General features: G+C 45.7%; 1 protein-coding gene across 3 annotated transcripts; it reads left to right on the top strand.

The window, feature by feature from the left end:
* The first annotated feature begins 8,088 nt into the window (after positions 1-8,088).
* Positions 8,089-18,078, top strand: FUS (FUS DNA/RNA binding protein). Of its 3 annotated transcripts, none has more exons than XM_022588219.3 (15): positions 8,089-8,195; positions 9,748-9,772; positions 9,864-10,018; positions 10,778-10,919; positions 11,089-11,270; positions 11,486-11,693; positions 13,299-13,333; positions 14,848-14,880; positions 15,676-15,779; positions 16,136-16,265; positions 16,510-16,611; positions 16,747-16,870; positions 17,205-17,305; positions 17,421-17,568; positions 17,878-18,078. In XM_022588219.3, exons 1-15 carry the CDS (start codon positions 8,183-8,185, stop codon positions 17,915-17,917), a joined length of 1,542 nt encoding a protein of 513 aa, XP_022443927.1. In that variant the 5' UTR covers positions 8,089-8,182; the 3' UTR covers positions 17,918-18,078. The 3 variants fall into 3 exon arrangements, with proteins under 3 accessions (XP_022443927.1, XP_022443925.1, XP_089751988.1); XM_022588217.3 differs by having other exon boundaries at positions 10,775-10,919; XM_089895862.1 differs by lacking the exons at positions 11,486-11,693; positions 13,299-13,333 and having other exon boundaries at positions 10,775-10,919.
* Positions 18,079-18,115: the final 37 nt, after the last annotated feature.

Raw genomic sequence — 18,115 nt, 5'->3', positions numbered from 1 at the left:
TGTTTCCAGGGAACAGAGATTAAAAATTAAAGGTCTATTCCTTAGAAATTTTAGAGGCTAAAGTAGAAGTCTGAATTATTGAGAACTACTAGTTAAAGTAGGTCCTGCACAACTATTTGCTTTTTGTAATCCAGTTGACCCTTGAACATCACGGCAGGGTTAGGGGCGCTGACCTTCCACTTGTAATTTATGGTCGGCTCTCTGTACACGTGGTTCCTCTGTATACAAGGTCTCTCCATATCCATGGTTCCAAAGCCTGACGATTCAACCAACCGCAGATCGTGTAGAACTACAGTATGTTTTTATTGGAAAAAAGACAAAAACAAAAAACTGCTTGTAAGTGCACCTGCAGTTCAAACCTGTGTTGTTCAAGGGACAACTGTAATTAAAAACTTAGGCTAAAGCTGGAACAAGGGTATCCTAGATCATCCTGAGGTTTTCCTGATAAATTCCAATTACTCTGTGGTACTTGAGTATATTCAAATGCTTATTACGTTCTTTAGATAACACTGCTGAATAAGAGTTCTATAAATGAATTCAAGATGACACAGAAAAACTCTCACCCAGAGAGTTTATTTGAACCATCATTGCAAATACTACTTGCTGTCTTGCAGCAGTAAAAGGAAGTTCTGAAATAGACAAGCCCTGGTGAATTACCACCTCATAACTCCACTATAATTAGATACATTTTGATATGATTATCAGCAAATTTCCACACAATTTTGGTACTGGTTCAGAGGGTTTTTCCTGTTGTCATAGAAAAAGTAGCAGATAACAATTACGTTGAGCACAGCTACATTATTTTTCCCTGTGGGCAATAATAAACTATGCCTGTATCTCCAATTTTACACTCAATGGTGGTTAGGTTTCTGGATGACGGAACGATGTGTTTCGTCTACTGCAGAGAAGAAATACATCTCCACCTAAAAATTACTAAAGCCAAATTTACCCATAATGTCTTCTTATTTCAGTAAGAACCATCAGGTAAAAAAACCCCTGAGGACTTCCCTTCTGGTGCAGTGGTTAAGAATCCGCCTGCCAATGCAGGGGACATGGGTTCGAGCCCTGGTCTGGGAAGATCCCACATGCCGTGGAGCAACTAAGCCCGTGCACCACAAAGACTGAGCCTGTGCTCTAGAGCCTGCGAGCCACAACTACTGAGCCTGCGTGCTGCAACTACTGAAGCCCGTGTGCCTAGAGCCCGGGCTCCGCGACAAGAGAAGCCACCACATTTAGAAGCCTGCGCACCGCAACAAAGAGTAGCCCCCACTCAACACAACTAGAGAAAACCCACGCACAGCAACGAAGACCCAACACAGTCAAAAATAAATAAATTAAAATAATAAATAAATAAAAAAAGAAAACCCCTGAAATGAGAAGCAAATCTCTCAGTTTTACTATGCCATATTTTTCACACTTTTTTTTTTTTTTTTAAGCAACACTTTCCTAAGTTGTTTCATATGAAGCTTTCACTAAAGAAAGGAGTTGCGGGACTTCCCTGGTGGTGCAGTGGTTAAGAATCCGTCTGCCAACGCAGGTGACACGGACTTGAGCCCTGGTCTGGGAAGATCTCACATGCTGCAGAGCAACTAAGCCCGTGTGCCACAACTACTGAGCCCACGCACCACAACTACTGAAGCCTGCACGCCTAGAGCCCGTGCTCCGCAACAAGAGAAGCCACCACAATGAGAAGCCCGTGCACCACAAAGAAGAGTAGCCCCTGCTCGCTGCAACTACAGAAAGCCTGCGTGCAGCAACGAAGACCCAACGCAGCCAGAAAAAAAAAAAAAAAAAAAAAAGAGGAGCTGCTAAGTTCTCTGGTTTCTAATCAGCTAAGAGGCAGGAGCCTTAGGGCAAAATTCTTAAAAAGAAAAAAAGCCGTCAAAACCTGTTTTGGTTGAAAACAGAATTCATTGCAGTTTGGCTAGGCTCATCTTGTTGACCCACTAGATCTGAAGACATAGCTTGAAAAAATAATAGTGTAAAATATCTCACTGATTCGCTTTACTTCTTAAAATGTGGCCTAGAAAAATTAAAACTACGTAAGTGGATCTTAAGGCTCTAGATAGTTCCTTTGGACATTCATTAGAAGCAATTTTTTATATGTGTAGTTTTCATTTTAGGCGCCCCACAAAGAAAGCAAGGAGAACTTTTACTTGTATCTTCCTGTCGAAATATGCAAATGATTTGAACAAAATATATTTGGAATGTTCAGGTCTTTGCATAAACAACTCAAGCATAAAGTTTTTTCAGATTTTTTGCTTATTTCTCAGGAAGCCCCTGTATTGCTACCTTTTCTCAGCCCTCCTCCTTTTTCCTTTGTCTGTAGAGCGAGAGACCCTCACTGACAGGCAATGATGCGGAAATGCCACCAGAGCCTTTCATGTTTCATTTTCATGAACCGGGTACCAGTATTTGGGGCTGGCCAGTTTGTTCCCCTGGGACCTCTAACCCATTTGGAAATGGATGTGCCATTTTGACAGGACAGTTGTGCCCTTTGGTGTCACCATAAACACCAAATTCCTCGCCCTGTGTCCTTTCTGTCTCCTGGCTCTGCTTCCCAGGAGGCTTTCTGCCATTTTGCTCAGACCCAGTGAACTGTGTGGTCCTTTTTTAGCCGGTCCAAGCAGGTTTTCTCTTAGCACAGCCCAGTGAGCTGCCCAGTATTTACTTTCCCAGTTCTGTTTATCATGACAACTTCCCACAAAGACACAGAAACTGAGTTAACTACCAGCCCCCACAGCCAGCGGCACTTCCTGTCCTGGGCGCTGCCCAAGGAAATAATAAAGCAATTATTTCTTACTTGAAGCTGTGCATCTTGAAGGACGGGTGAGAGAGAAAAGGACATTTATTCATGCAGTTATGTTCCAGGCCCAGTTACAGGTGATTTGCAGATGGAAATATCGTTTGATATTCACCTTAGACCTACAAGGTCGCTTTCTTTTATTCTTATTTTGACTTATAGGAAGTAGCAGAGTTGTCTTACACCTCAGGGCCTCTGCTTAGGTTGCTATGGGTTTTGTCCCGCAGAAAACTCGTCTCCAAGAGGCAAATTGGGGCTGAGTGAAATTCAGCTCCTGCTCTATTCGCTAAGCCTTGGGCCCTGCTTGGGCCGTATTGGCCTGGAGGAAGGGATGCCTTCCCAAGTCACACAAAGACACACTGCAGGCCAAGTGCCCAGGTCTGGCCCAAAGCCCCACTCCATCCCTGTCAAAGTTCCTGAGAAGAGGGATGTTGCCTGCTCTTCCCCATGAGGCCTGTAGGCAGGGACCCAGCCACAGTGTCTGGAGGACAGGCTCTCGGTCAAGCTGGCTCCTCCTCCTTCCTCAGTTCACGCCATTCTTGGGCTGACAGATGCCTTGTTTGTCTGGTAGACTCCCAGCTGCAAAGTCATCACATCTATTATAGGGAAGGCTGATCCATTCCACTGCTCACTGCAAAACTAATCAAGCTTCTTTGGTCCCACCCTACAACATCCTCTTACCACTTACTGCTATGGCACTCTGTAAGAGTCAATTTCTTTTTGGTCAATATACATTCATGGTAAAAAATTCAAATATAAAGGAGGATACAGGGAAAAGTGAGTTTCCTTCATACACTCAATCCCAAGTTTCTCAGACTCCTTCCCCAGAAATAACCACTGTTACTAGTTTTTTTCTCTTCTAGAGATATTGTATGCATAAAAAAACACATATATATATATATATATAAAGTAACTCTCCCCCCTCACTTTAAAACCTAAATAATAGCATATTACACACATATTGTCCAGTACCTTGCTCTTTCCTCCCATTAATAATAGAGATTAGATAGTCTTTATATCTGTGCATTTAGATCCACCTTATTAAAAAAAAATCTCATGGTGTCTGTACACTTAGATCTATCTAATTTTCTTAATCTCATGGTATAGCCGTATCACAGTGGTTCTCAATCTTGGGTGACTCTGTACCCCCTCCCCCTCCAGCCAGGAGACAACTTTGGTTATTACAACTGGGGGTGGTTACAAACATCCAATATGGGTAGAGGCCAGGAATGCTGCTAAATATCCTATAATACACAGAACAGTCCCCCACAGCAAAGAATTACCTGGCCTAAAATGTCAATAGTGCCGAGACCGAGAAATTTTGCTGTATAATAACTCAGTTAACCAGATCCCCTATTGATAGGCACTTAGGTGGTTTCTAATATTTTGATATATAGACAGTGCTGCATTGACAATGGTATAAATTGGAGTTCTCAGTTGCAGATGGTATAATCTATTTTAGTTTAAGCAGAAAGGGATTATAAAGTGGTGACTAAGTTTTTGAGAAGGTTAAGAGTCAAGTTTGGATGCTTCCCAGCCAGTAATAGATACCAGGCTGAGGGTCCAACACCACCACAGAAAATTTCTAGTGGAAATTCCAGTGCTGTTGCCTCATGCCATTGACATTAGTGATACTAAGGATGTTATAACCTGCACAAGAGCTACCCCTGAAGGACCAAAGGCTTGGGCTGCTATGCTGGCCAGAACAGCTGAATGTACCACAAATGACTGCTGCCTCCAATCCTGCGTGATGCATCTGCTGGACAAAATTGGGCTGGAGATGATCAAGAGACAGGTGTGGAACTCAGGAGCATCATGGCTGGACCTACACATCGGGGAGCTGAAGGCATGATGTGGATGAGATTCTCCAGAGCCAATTTTTAACTTGGAGTCTTTGCTAGGGGTCTGAGAATAGCATCAGGGGGGTCACAGATTTGGACAGAAAAGAGTACATTTAAATTTTTACTAACCTCCAATTGACACTTAGCATTTTTCTCAATCGGCTATCTATAGGCAACAAACCACAGCAGTGTCTGGGTCTTTGACACCAACAGAAATCTCAGAAATTTTCATATCACACTGCAGCTGTTGCAGGTATCTTAAAACATTTTTTACATTCCGTTCTACTTCAAAATTCAGATATTATGCTATCAGGTCTGTATATTTGATCATGAAGATGTTTTTAAGAAATATTTTGATAACTCTATTTTCATTTAATTGGTTTCCTTTGTATTCTTACAATGTTTGTTTTATGCATTTAAAAATATTCTAAGAAGGGATCCACAGAATTCACTAGACTCTGGCACAAAAAGAGGTTAAGAACCTCTCATCTGGAACTAATCACAAACTCAACTGCCTCCAAGGGCCAGGTAGAGGCCTGAAAACCAGGACGTGCTTTGGTTTCTTACGTTTGAAGGGAAGAAACATTTTCCCTTGCTTTTAATTCCACTCTAAGAACAACTACGTTAAACACCTGATGTAAATGGCGATTGACTCTGGCTTCCATGTCAGGAATACTAGGAAGTAATGGAGACTCTGGTCAGTTGCAAGCACATGCCCCAGCAGCTTCTTGTCCCAGCTGACCCTTGCCCTGTGGGAAAGTGGGCCTTGGATGGCCAGAGCCTCCAGTTTTCAAGAAAAGCCAGAAGTTTGGATTTTTCTCTATTTTTAGTGTTGGCAAATGGTTAAAAAATTAAAACCAACATGTAGGCTACAGACAACCTGTCTGCGGGCTGCGTTTCACACCAGGCTGCAGTTGGGGCTTTTGAGTCTCGAGGAAGAAGCAAAGGAGGCTGAAGACAGAACTCTGGAGAGCACTGCTATCTGCAGGGCGAGCAGAGGAGGAGAATGCAGGGAAGGAGCTAAATGGACAGTGGGAAAGGGGGGAGGGCCCGGAGCAGGGATGCCAAGTAAGGAGACTTTTAAGGAGTGAGAGGCCCCCGTGTTTCGTGAGTCAGGAGAGGTTCACTGAGAGAGATAAGCCTGGAGAAACAGTCACTTGAGGTAGCCTTTCACAAGTCACAGTCTGAGCCTATTACTCCCTGCCACGCTGCTGCATGAGTGCCCTTCCCCACCCACGCCTTTGACTTTGCCATACCATCTGCCTGTTACACCATATCCTCTGCTGCTTGGTGAACTCCTACTTATCCTGTAAGGCCTGGCTTCAATGTCACCACCTCTTTTTCCTCTTCTGTGGTTGTCTACCTGATGGATGACTTGCTCTCCCAGAAGAGTTTCCACAGTCCTTGATTCCATGTTACAGCACTTACCACATTTGATTCAAATACACTTTGGGGTTTGTGGGGTTTGTGGGTCTCACCCACATCTTGCCCACTGGCTATAAGGTCTTGTGGCTCAGGGACTGGATTTTTTTATCCTCTTCTCTCTAGGTCTGCCCCAGGCTTGGTACATATTATGCAGCGCTCAAGCGACGTTTGCTGAAGCACGGGGGTTAACTCTGAGCCAGGCTGCCTGGGTTGGGAACCTGGCTTTGCCACTTTCTGTGTAGCCCTGGGCACAGCTTTTTATCTTTCAATGCCTTTTTGTTCATCTGTAAAATGTAATTCTCATGTCAACATTTTATTGTGAAGAGTAAGATTAAACAAGCTATACTTACAGCACTCAGAACACTGCCTGAAACTTAGTAAGCCTTATCAAAGTGTTATGTTATTATAAATATGTTATATATAAATATTATTATTATTATATGTTAGATTTGTTATTAAATTGCTTTATCTATTTTGTACACTAATGCATCCTCAGTACCCTGGACAGTCCCTGGAACACTGTAGGTACTTAATAAATATTTGTAGAATCAATGAATGAATGAGTGATGGACTTCCCTCTGTTTGCCCTCACTCAAGTGTCACAATGCCCTCCCAGTGGGGGTGGGGTGGGTGACAGGGTGTTCAAGGGCCATTAGGGCCTAAGTCAGGAATTCAGTAGAAGTTTGTGGGCATAGTCCACAATTATTTCTCTAGGAAAACGTGTCTAACCTACAAAGGAAGTTCTGGAACCCACATCACAGGTAAGCTGGGAAGGAAAATCCGCATGGCACATGTACCAGGAATAACCTCCTTTGTCTTGTTTTATTCAATACTTTCAAATTTCCTTCTCTAGGCAAGGCTGATTAGAGTGCAAGCTGCAAGTTAATTTAAATTTCGCTTTTTGTCCTTGCTCTTATAGGGAGTGAAAAGGCTTCAGAACACTTCAAAGTGTTCGCATAACCAACATAAGGAGTGTTTTGCAGCCACACAGACCTGGATTCAAATCAGGACCCGTGACCCTTAGCTGTTCTATAATCATGGATTGCACTCAGCCTGATTCTCATTTTTCTTACCTGTAAAATGGAGATAGCTTTACCTTCTTCATAAGACTGTAATGGGAAAGCAATTAATTGTGCATTTTGAAATCACTTCAGCTCTATACAAATATCAGTTATTATTGGATCTCCACATTGGTTCCTCGGTAGGGTTTCAGGAGAATAAAGAGTAGCCCTTTATCAGTAAAAAGGCTGGGAAATCCCTGATCTAATCTCAGTGCTCTTTGAGATCCGGAGGGTTTGGGCTTTCCAGTCCAAGAGCTAGTCAAGCCAAGCTACTCGCGGGCCAAGCCGTGAGGGTGTGGGTGGGCGATCAGTGCTTGACCAGACTGTGACCCAAGGTTCCGGGATAAACTCCATGCTTTCTTTCATGGCAAGCGTCACAATCTACAAACCCTGATAAGGACTTCAGCAGACGCAAGCCTGAAAGACGATGAGTGAATACCTAGACGCAGGGAGAGGGTCGGTGTGTGTTGTCGGTGGAGGAACACTAGAGCCGGAGAGGGAGGCTGGCGCCGGAGGGAGGATGCATTTGATGCAGTATAAGGGGAATGGAGCGCAGGAGCTCTCCATCCTGAGCGAAAGTGAGGCCCAGTGAAAGGGGCCAGCCTGAGGAATTTCGGTTCCCGCCCCTCGGCTCCCGGCTTTGACTACAGTTCCGCCCGCAACCGCCCTGGGCCCCTCGCCCCGCCCCCAGAGGGTAATCGGGCTGTACCATTATGCCATCATAGGGGTGAGGGTGAAACGTGGGCTTAGTCCTGAAAAGCAAATATAACTTCTTTGTCAGAAAAACAGAGGATTATATGTATTATTTGCAAGGTTCTTAGTTAATACGCTTCCTTTCTGCCTGCTAGGGTCCTCTATACTCCCTGAAGAGTTGCAGGAGTCGGCCACGATTCCCCCTTTCCTTTACGCAGTTGGTGCGTTCCCCCGGCATGCGTAGGCGGGGAGGCGTACATAAACCTCGACCCAGGAGGCGGGGCTGCTCAGTCCTCGAGGCGTCGGTGCTGTGGTGTTGGAATCTTGCTGATTGTCGGCCTGTGCGCGCGTGCGCGGACATGGCCTCAAACGGTATGTAAGGGCGCGAGGCGGCGGTGGCGCGCCGGCCCCGGGCCTTGTTACCTTCCAGTCGGGCTTTTGTTTTTCGGTGGGACCTGGGCGACGATCGCGTGTAGGGTCTTCTCGCAGCACTGGCGGGAAGCAGCGGAGAGGGGTGGAAGGGGGAGGCCGATGTCGCCATCTTGTTTCGCTCCTCTGGCGCCTGGCGCGGGGCGGGAGGTCTTCCCTTCGCAGCCCCTTTCCTTGAGGTGAGGGTTGGGAGGGACACTTCTTGGTGATTGGAAACGTGAGGCATGGATGGAAATGCCCGGTCCCTGTAGCCTTTTCTCCTTCTCATTCCAAGCCTCGCGCTCGGGCCCGCTTTGTCGCAGTGCTGCATCCGGGCATTCGGAGCGCGCACGCGCTCTGCTGGCCCCTCCCCCCTTTCTGGCGGCGCGAACCCCCCCTCCCGCCTCGTGTCGGCCCTGCTTTTTGTCGCGAGACCCTTCGCTGGAGGCTCCGCGGCGCGCGTCCGGTTTGGGCCTTGCCCCCGGGGTCCCTCGGGAAGGGGCGGGACCGCCTCGTTCCCGCCTCGCTTGCCACGCGGGCGGGGGCGGAGGCTTGGGCCAGCTTAACGGCTGGGGGTGGTCCAACGGACTTGGGGACCCGGCCCGAGGCTTTTCCCGCCTAAATTTCCTCTCTCGGAGGTGGTTACTGAAAGGAACGGCCGCCCGAGGCCACACCTTCTCCCGGTCCTTTTGCTCTTTTCTGCGGGAGGAAGCGCCTCGTTTCCTGTACCGGCGAGACGAGTGGATCTGGCCAGTGCGTCTAACATGTGGCGTTTTAAAAGCGCTTTCTCTTTCTTCGGTTCGCCGAGTCCGCCCACAGTCCCGAGGCAGGCAAGGAGGAGATAAGAAAACGCACTCGTGGGGAGCCACAGGGCTGGGGACTAGAGTACCAGTCGACTTGCCTCCCGAGGCGACCGCTCTTTGATGGTGATCTCTGTTGTTTGGGATCAAAGAGCGCTCTTCTCTTGGTTAGCTAGCTTTGCATTAAAAGCTTCCGTTTCCAGTCTCCAAGATTGGGCAAAGGGTGAAGAGCGGCCTCTTTGGAGACTTTCTGGTTTTTCGGATTGAGAAAGTGGAGGCTACGTTCCGAACAATTCTGCCTCTGGCTTGAATTAAAACCTGTTCTGCTGAAGCAGCTGTGTGACTTTAGCTTGATTTTCGGTGATATCTTTGTCTTCGAGCGGGTGTGAGAAGGAAATATGTGTAAATTTGTGCAGTTCCTGACATCGATTGAAGTTGCAGAAAATTGGAGCTGTTCACCAAGGCTCTTGCTTTTTCCAGTACTTAAGGCTTCTTGGTCTCTGTAGAAATTCGTTGTTTCTTTACTTTTCTTTATTGTAAGAAGACTTGACTACGGTCTGCCAGATTGCTCCTCTCAACTAGGGTTTCATGTGGGAATTTATGCCTCGTTGACTTTCCTCTCTGGGGGCCCCAAAGCTAGCTTGAGTTAAGACTTTTCGCTGTAGTCTACTCTTAGGGATGGTTGAAGGTAATATAATTGTGTTTTTGTTTTTCAGACTATACTCAACAAGCAACCCAAAGGTGAGTGTCATTTCTGGGCTTCCAGAGTTTGTAAAGGGCAAGGGTGGCTAAGGTGTTTTTGTCTGAGAGCACGGTTTGTCTTTTTCTCCAGTTATGGGGCCTACCCAACCCAGCCTGGGCAGGGCTATTCCCAGCAGAGCAATCAGCCCTATGGACAGCAGAGTTACAGTGGCTACGGCCAGTCAGCGGACACTTCAGGCTATGGCCAGAGCGGCTATGGTAGTTCTTACGGACAGGCCCAGAACAGTGAGTCTCTTTTAGTGGGTCACCCCACCTCTTCCTGCTGTTTCTGAATGTTGCTTTTTTCAAACCTAAGCAGTGCTGAAATGTTTGCTTTAACCAGTCTATGACCCTTAAAGCACTTCAGCGTTTGAGTCCTTTCAAACAAAAATACTTAATTGGTTTGTAATTGTTTCCTATTATTTTCTTTGACTATTTACTTTTCTATTTATGTTGCACTTTTCCCCATTTCCCCTAAGAGTGAAAGTGAAATGGGAGGGCGGGGTGTGTGTGTGGGAGTATTGCCTAAAGGGAGATAACTTTTAGATACTTAAAGGGAGAAAATGGCTTCCTTGAAGATGTTTGAAGTCCGACTGCTGTATATCACATGATACACCAGGAGGTGGAATTTGCCCTGAGGTCCTGAAGTGTAAATAATATGGGGTTGTCTTATTTGTACTGCACACGTTATGGGCAGGTTGAAATGCTGTTAATTAATAGGGATCTCTTGGGCTGTGATTAGTGGTGGTCCTGGAGGCTGGCTTTGGTGTGGGTGGGATGAGATTGGAACTCTGAAGTTGGTAGAATTTGGAATATTAAGCTTTAAGGTAAAAGAGAAGGGTAATCTCTGACTGTGAGTTGCAAGATTTCCAAGCATCTTCTAAGAGGCTGACTTTTCAAGTATGGGTAGCATTAGGTGGTATATAATGTTTTCTTCAACCCATTCCCTGCCTTTTCTCTTTCATCATAGTTTTTGTGACTTCCTTTTTCTTTTTCTTCTAGCAGGCTATGGCACACAGTCAACTCCCCAGGGATATGGCTCAACTGGTGGCTATGGCAGTAGCCAAAGTTCTCAGTCGTCTTACGGGCAGCAGTCCTCATACCCTGGCTATGGCCAGCAGCCAGCTCCTAGCAGCGCCTCGGGAAGGTAAGGAGTTGTGGGGAGAGGGGAGAGGACTGAAAGATTAGGGGTGCATGAGTGAGCATGAGGACTAACGGGGGTGGCCTCTGTTGGGTACAGAGAATGGGGTGTACTGAAAGTGAAAGAAGGTTTTGGACATGCTGGCATTATGATTCTGTTTTTTCCTTTTCCCTAGTTACGGTAGCAGTTCTCAGAGCAGCGGCTATGGGCAGCCCCAGAGTGGGGGCTATGGCCAGCAGTCTGGCTATGGTGGACAGCAGCAAAGCTATGGACAGCAGCAAAGCTACAATCCCCCTCAGGGCTATGGGCAGCAGAACCAGTACAACAGCAGCAGTGGAGGTGGAGGGGGTGGTGGAGGTGAGATGTCTTCAGCTTTGTCTCATACCTGCTTTTTGTAAGGAGTTGTATCCCGCTCGACCCGTTCCCTAAAAGGTTCTTAAAAATGTTGCGCTTTTGTTTCCTAGCTTCATTTTAATTTTTTTTGTCATTTATCACCTGGTGCAGTTGAACTGCTTTGTGCCACCTCACAGTCTGTTTTGTGTTTCTTAAAGGCATCCTTTCTTTCCTGACAGGTAACTATGGCCAAGATCAGTCCTCCATGAGTAGTAGTGGCGGCGGCGGTTATGGCAATCAGGACCAGAGTGGTGGCGGCGGCTACGGGGGAGGCCAGCAGGACCGTGGGGGCCGTGGCCGGGGCGGTGGCGGTGGTTACAGCCGCAGCAGTGGTGGCTATGAACCCAGAGGTCGTGGAGGCGGCCGTGGAGGCAGAGGCGGCATGGGGTAGGTGTCTTGTGAGCCAGGGAGTAACATCAGTGAGCAGTGTGGAGGGTTGCATGAATCTCCCTTGAAGCCTAGTCCCTTAGTGCATGGTTAGTCTTATTCTAGGGATTTGTGGGGGCTTTGATTTAGGAGCATTGACTGTTTCTTCTTCATACATCCCCATTTTATTTTTGTGAGAACTTGGGAACCTGAACTTCTACCCACACCTCTGTATAGAGATTTGAGTACTGACATTTTTATTTCTGAAGAAAAAGAAACATGGGTGTATATGGATTGGAGTCATTGATATCCTAGGCAAGAAAAATGGAAGTAAAGGCTTCTTTCTCTGCAAGGGAAACCGATGATCCCACTCCTGGTAATAGGGAAACTTGTTACTTGTTACTTGTATTCCCATGTGTCCTCTGAGGAAGTTGTAAATGGTTAACCTGACTTGAGCTTCCAGGAATTGGCTACTCTCTCTTTCTGTATTCTGTAGTCATTTGAATCCACGAGCACTCATTTGACTGACAGTAATGATTTTGTGTGTGACTTGGTTCATGGGGCTATCTGAAGTGTGCAGACCTTTTGGACAAAATACAGTACGCTTGGCAGTGGTATCCCACCTATTTGCTCCACTGTCCCCCTTCCTCTGGTTACTTGTCCAACTGGACCTTCTTTCCTCCCCTTCCTGCTGAAGTTGAAGTAAAACCTTAGATTTAATGTTAAAGCACTTGTCAAATCTGTTGGTAAATATGATTTGAAGGACCCTACTCTGTCTCCCTTGAGAGGGGAGGAATGTCAGTGTGTTACTCCTTTTTGGGAAAAAGTAGGTTTTTTAAAGAGTTTGTGTATGGTAAGTATTCAGAGGTGGGTGGGGGCAATCTCAAAAACCGTACAAAATAAGGAAAACTCTGTTGTGTGCGTGTGTTTAATGCAAAACTTTAAAAAGAAAAACAACTGTTAATGTGACTGTTAACTTGCTCTGCATTTTATGTGCCACAGGTATGAAAGGTGACATTGCAAAATACTCCGCTCTTCTCACAGTGTTAGAAGGGGTGACCCCGGGGGTGGGGAGAGATCAAAAACAGCTCAGTAGTTAGGGTAGGGCTTAGCTAAGTTTGTCTCGCTTTAAGGGGAAATTGCCTTTGGTTTTGACTTTTTATGGAACAGGGTTGGGTCTGCTTGCTGCTTTCAAAGCAAAAAACCACAAAAATGTGTTCAGGGCTACCCCAGCCTGGTGTGAAATGTCTTCTGGGTAAATCGGGGGTAGGGTTTTTAAACCAACTACTGGGTTGTCATCCACTCGCGACAAGAGGAAAAAACATCTGCTACGTCGGAAGAACGACCAAGGAAAATGGGTCTTTTTTTTTTCCAGAGGAAATAGATATATAACCTTTTAAAGCAAAATCCTTAAAAATTGTGTCTGAGAAATTGCACACGTGTGTGTGACATGCTCAAAGGTCAGACAAGGGGTGGTCAGGAAGGGGAATGTATTTTAGTAGCCATTTGTATTATCATTTTCCCAAAACACCTACCCATGTTTGGGGAATGTTGAACAAAATCAAAAACTGCCCTTTTGTAGCCGTTGGAAGCTTCATGTCCTTTCTTCTAACTTGTCTTCTCCAGCGGAAGTGACCGTGGTGGCTTCAATAAATTTGGTGGTAAGTGAACAGAGTTTCCAAAATTCCCAACTCCCAGCAATGCTTTGTCTGATTGTTCATTTGCAGATGTCTTAGCGTGTTTTAAGTGTCAAAGGTTTTGGAGTGTCCAGAACCACCTCCAGAAAGGGGTGGGGTAGAATGCCACCTGCTGCCAGATGTGTGCTAACCTGGAGGCAGGCAGGGGTAAGACTCAGCAGGCATCTGGTACCAATTGGGTTTGACCCAGGTTAAATAAGAGGTGTTTAAGTAGGCCTCTGACAGGAGTGTTGCCACACCCGGCACTTAGTGAGCACCGTAATGAGAAGCTGGAGAGTGTGCTGGAACACGTGGGGCCGACTTGGCTTTAGGATCCTTTTGATCAGTGTGTCCGAGGTTAGTGTGTGTGTGTGTGTGTGTGTGTGTGTGTGTGTGTGTGTGTGTATAACAATCTCCAAATGTTTTAATTCTGGACGAGGGATGTGAACTTTTGCCCTGCCCTGAGGATGGTGAAGTTGGTATATATTTATATATTAAATACTGAATGGTGTCAATGCGATTCTATATACACGCATTTAAACTCAATTCAGATGGGCAAATAGAAACTAGCTCTGGGAAGGAAGGTGTGGACTACTTCCAAGAAAGGTTGGGAGTATGTGTGGCTCATGGGAAATAACCAGGTCTTAAACAGCACAAAACTGAATTCATGGAAAAATGGCAAATTTGAGAAGTCTCCCAGTAAGCTGGAACTTTTCTGGTTTGGTTAACTAACAAAAGGTTTCTTGATTTGTCTCAACATTTAAAGCCAAAGGCTTGGGTTCATGATTTAGGTGTCATTGAGTGTGGGTACAATATTTATTTATGATGAATTCAGATAAACTTCGGTCAAAGATGGTCTCTGGAAAAAAAATAGAGGCTGCATTATGGAAATAAGATTTCTGGTCTGTTCCCTGGGACATGCTTAAAAAATACAATAGCTGTTATGTATGATTTTTATTTTCATGTGGTTTTGGGGAAAACAAACATGGTTTTAAGAATGGTTTCTAAAGATGAAATTAAAAATTGTTCTACAAGGGATAAGTGTCTTTGGTGTTAAAGTTTGGAGAAACTGTATGGATGCATATCACATTGCTGGTGGTGAGCCCATTTCTCTCTGGGGTGAGAGAACAGGGCCAAGCTATGAGTTGGTTAACTTCAAGGGGTCTCCCTCCTGGCCCTCCCAGTCTGTGCTGAGGACATTTCCCAGCCTGAGCTGAGGGAGGCAGCATTTTCTGAAATGTGGCGTTGTCCCTGTGGGGACTCAGGTTACATACAGATCTTAAGAAAAGGGGCCTCTGTCTTCCCCAGGCCTGCCTAGGATTTTTCTCTGGGCAGGCAACCCAGGACAGGGTTTGGAGTGAGGCTGTGAGCACTTACCTGATATTTTGCAAAAGTTTGGATTTGGTGTGAATTTTTCTCCTTGTCTTTCTCAGCCTGTTGACTAACGGCTCCTCTTTCCTTGTTTTTTTGTTTTTTGTTTTTTTTTCATGTCACTTAAGGCCCTCGGGACCAAGGATCACGTCATGACTCTGGTAAGTCCAGAGGTGGCATGAAGGAATGGCTCAAGTGGTATCAGGACTTTTCCTGGATGTTCTTTGAAACTTAAAGGGATGTGAAGAACAGGGGTAGAGAAGAAGGAAAATGTAGGGAAGGGAGTTTAGGTGTAGCTATACTTAACAGTGATTTATAAATGAGCCATGTATCAGAAATACCTGATGTGGTGATTTCCTCTCCCAGTAATTTAGGAGGTCTGGGAGGAGCCCGAGAATTTGCATTGCTAACAAGTTTCAGGAGATGCTGATGCATCTGTGTGTGGACCATAATCCTGAACTGCTGGTTCAGTAAGCAGTGGCTTTTAAAAATGGGGATCGTAACCAAATTATTGAACGAAAAGGACACAGAAAGGGAAGCACTTAGTGTATTTTTTGTTTTAATTATGTTTATATACTGGATTTTAGTGTAAAATAGGTTTCTTAACTTGGGGGTCTTAACGTTGACAAACAGCTGGTGTACTTACTGTGTGGTTGGGCAGTTAACTCCTGAGCCCTGGTTTCTTAGTGAGTATCAACATGTTTCAAAGGGTAGTTGTAAAACTAAATTTAAATTTGTGAAGTGGCTGGCATATTGGTACTCAGATAATAAAATAGAAGGGATGGGGATTTCTTTTGTCCGACCTAAACCAAAGTATATTGCTTGCTTTAGAATTTTTCTTCTTTGAAAGCGAAATAGCAAGTATTAAAGTTAGGTTATTAAGAGTCACTGACTTGTTTTACCTTTGCTTGTTTCCTCTCTTCAAATTCATGTTTCTTTCTGCGTTTGACAAGCAGAACAGGATAATTCAGACAACAACACCATCTTCGTGCAAGGCCTGGGCGAGAATGTTACAATTGAGTCTGTAGCCGATTACTTCAAGCAGATTGGTATCATTAAGGTACTTCTGGAGCAGAGTGGGTGCTTTCTATCAGTGCTGCAGGCTTTTGGATTTCACACCCTAGTGAAAAAAAAAAAGTCTTAATGGTTGCCTGCTTAATTTGTTGAAGAAAGAACATTAGCCTTTGCCATTTTTTAAAGGGAATCACATTTTAACACAAAGGCACAATTGATAAAAAAGGGAGTGTCTAAAACTTTTGAATTTGTAGTCTATAATCTTTACTTTCATCTTTTAATATTGAAGTGAGAAACAGTTATAGTTGACGGCTTTAATTCAAGTTACGTGAAATAGAAAGGTATGGTGGTGATAGTGCTGTCTTCTTTAAGACTGATGTTACCTCACGTTGATTTTTTCAGACAAATAAGAAAACAGGACAGCCCATGATTAATTTGTACACAGACAGGGAAACAGGCAAACTGAAGGGAGAGGCAACAGTGTCATTTGATGACCCACCTTCTGCTAAAGCAGCTATTGACTGGTTTGATGGTATGTATGTGGAGGCTGGCAGGGGTGGGGGACAGGGTAACTAGCTTTGGGAAACGGCCTGTGTTTTGAGGATTTCTGTGAGTCTTCCAACACTCCTATTTGGGCGTGGTCTTATTTTTTCTTAGGTTTCATGAGATTGTAAACATTTACAAGAAGGCAGAGTCTTCTCTTGATTGTACCAAGTGTGTTTTTGGACCCACAGGTCTTAATAAAAAGTCTCTTTATACCTCCTTTATTTCTTTAGGTAAAGAATTCTCTGGGAATCCTATCAAGGTCTCATTTGCTACTCGGCGAGCAGACTTCAATCGAGGTGGTGGCAATGGTCGTGGAGGCCGAGGGCGAGGAGGTGAGGAGCTACTTCTGCTGGCGTAAGAGGTGATGGGGAGAGAAGGGAGGGAGGATGGTAAGGGTTTGCATGGGAGAGAAGGTTAGGTTAACCAAACTTGGAAGCGGAGCAGACCTATTCTTGTGTCTACACTAGGACCCATGGGCCGTGGAGGCTATGGAGGTGGTGGCAGTGGTGGCGGTGGCCGAGGAGGATTCCCCAGCGGTGGCGGTGGCGGTGGAGGACAGCAGCGAGCAGGGGACTGGAAGTGTCCTAATCCGTGAGTGAAACTTCTTTAATTCTTTTCTCAGCCCTCTTACACGTGTGCCCTTTGGTACTATGGTAGAGCTTGTGTTTTCTGACTAAGAGATGTCAAAGGTACACTTTGACAGGCTTGGCCAGGAGTCACCTAGGTGAGGTAGCTCTAGTGGGAAAGATATTGGACTGGGTTCAATAACCTGCAGTTTTTGTCTGGCTCACTCCTGAGAAACAAGCCCTTTTGCTTTTCCGAGGCCTCATTTTCCTCACGTATCCGTAAGGTAACTGGAGTGTTCGTAATTCTAGGTCTTGTCTTACCGCCCCCCGGCCCTGACTAATTGTCTTATTTTCCTCAGTACGTGTGAGAACATGAACTTCTCTTGGAGGAATGAATGCAACCAGTGTAAGGCCCCTAAACCAGATGGCCCAGGAGGGGGACCAGGAGGTTCTCATATGGGTAAGGAAGAGGCAGAGCTGGTGATATGGAGTTGGGATCAAAAGGAGGCTAGAGGAAAGGTAGGAGGAATTTGGGGGATGTGATACGGGGATATATCATATTTATTTTTTCCTAGGGGGAAACTATGGAGACGATCGTCGTGGTGGCAGAGGAGGCTATGATCGGGGCGGCTACCGAGGCCGAGGCGGGGACCGTGGGGGCTTCCGAGGGGGCCGGGGTGGTGGGGACAGAGGTGGCTTTGGCCCTGGCAAGATGGACTCCAGGTAAGTAAGACTCTAAATTGAAATGAAAGTAGAGCAGTTGAACAGAGGTCATGGGATTGCAAGGTTTTGGGACAGTGGTTTCATTTTGAGGGCTAGGTTGGAAAGCTGAGACTGTAACCATAGTGGGTAGGGAAGGAGGGAAGGAAGATTATCTGGGGGAGCTAATCTGTAGACTCCCACGTACTCTCTATACCTATAGGGAGATATGAGCTAGTTCTTGGGGTTGGGTAGCAGGGGCAGATAGGATTTCTGGGGTGGGGTGGGTAGAGAGGTTGGTAACTCAGACCTAATGGATACTTTTTCTTGCAGGGGTGAGCACAGACAGGATCGCAGGGAGAGGCCGTATTAGCCTGGCTCCTGAAGTTCTGGAGCAGCTTTCTTCCTGTACCCAGTGTTACCCTCATTATTTTGTAACCTTCCAACTCCTGATCACCCACGGGTTTTTTGTGTCGGACTATGTAATTGTAACCATATCTCTGGTTCCCATTAAAAACCATCATTTTAGTTAAATTTTCTTCCTCTTCCCCCTCTTCACTGTCCTGGAGCA

Source organism: Delphinapterus leucas, chromosome 15 (assembly GCF_059928025.1).
Source record: "Delphinapterus leucas isolate spDelLeu-1000000601 "Yukka" chromosome 15, BTC_Dleu_Yukka2, whole genome shotgun sequence".
NCBI lineage: Eukaryota > Metazoa > Chordata > Mammalia > Artiodactyla > Monodontidae > Delphinapterus > Delphinapterus leucas.
Note: the sequence above shows the minus strand (reverse complement) of the source record. Positions and strands in the feature narration are given on the sequence as shown.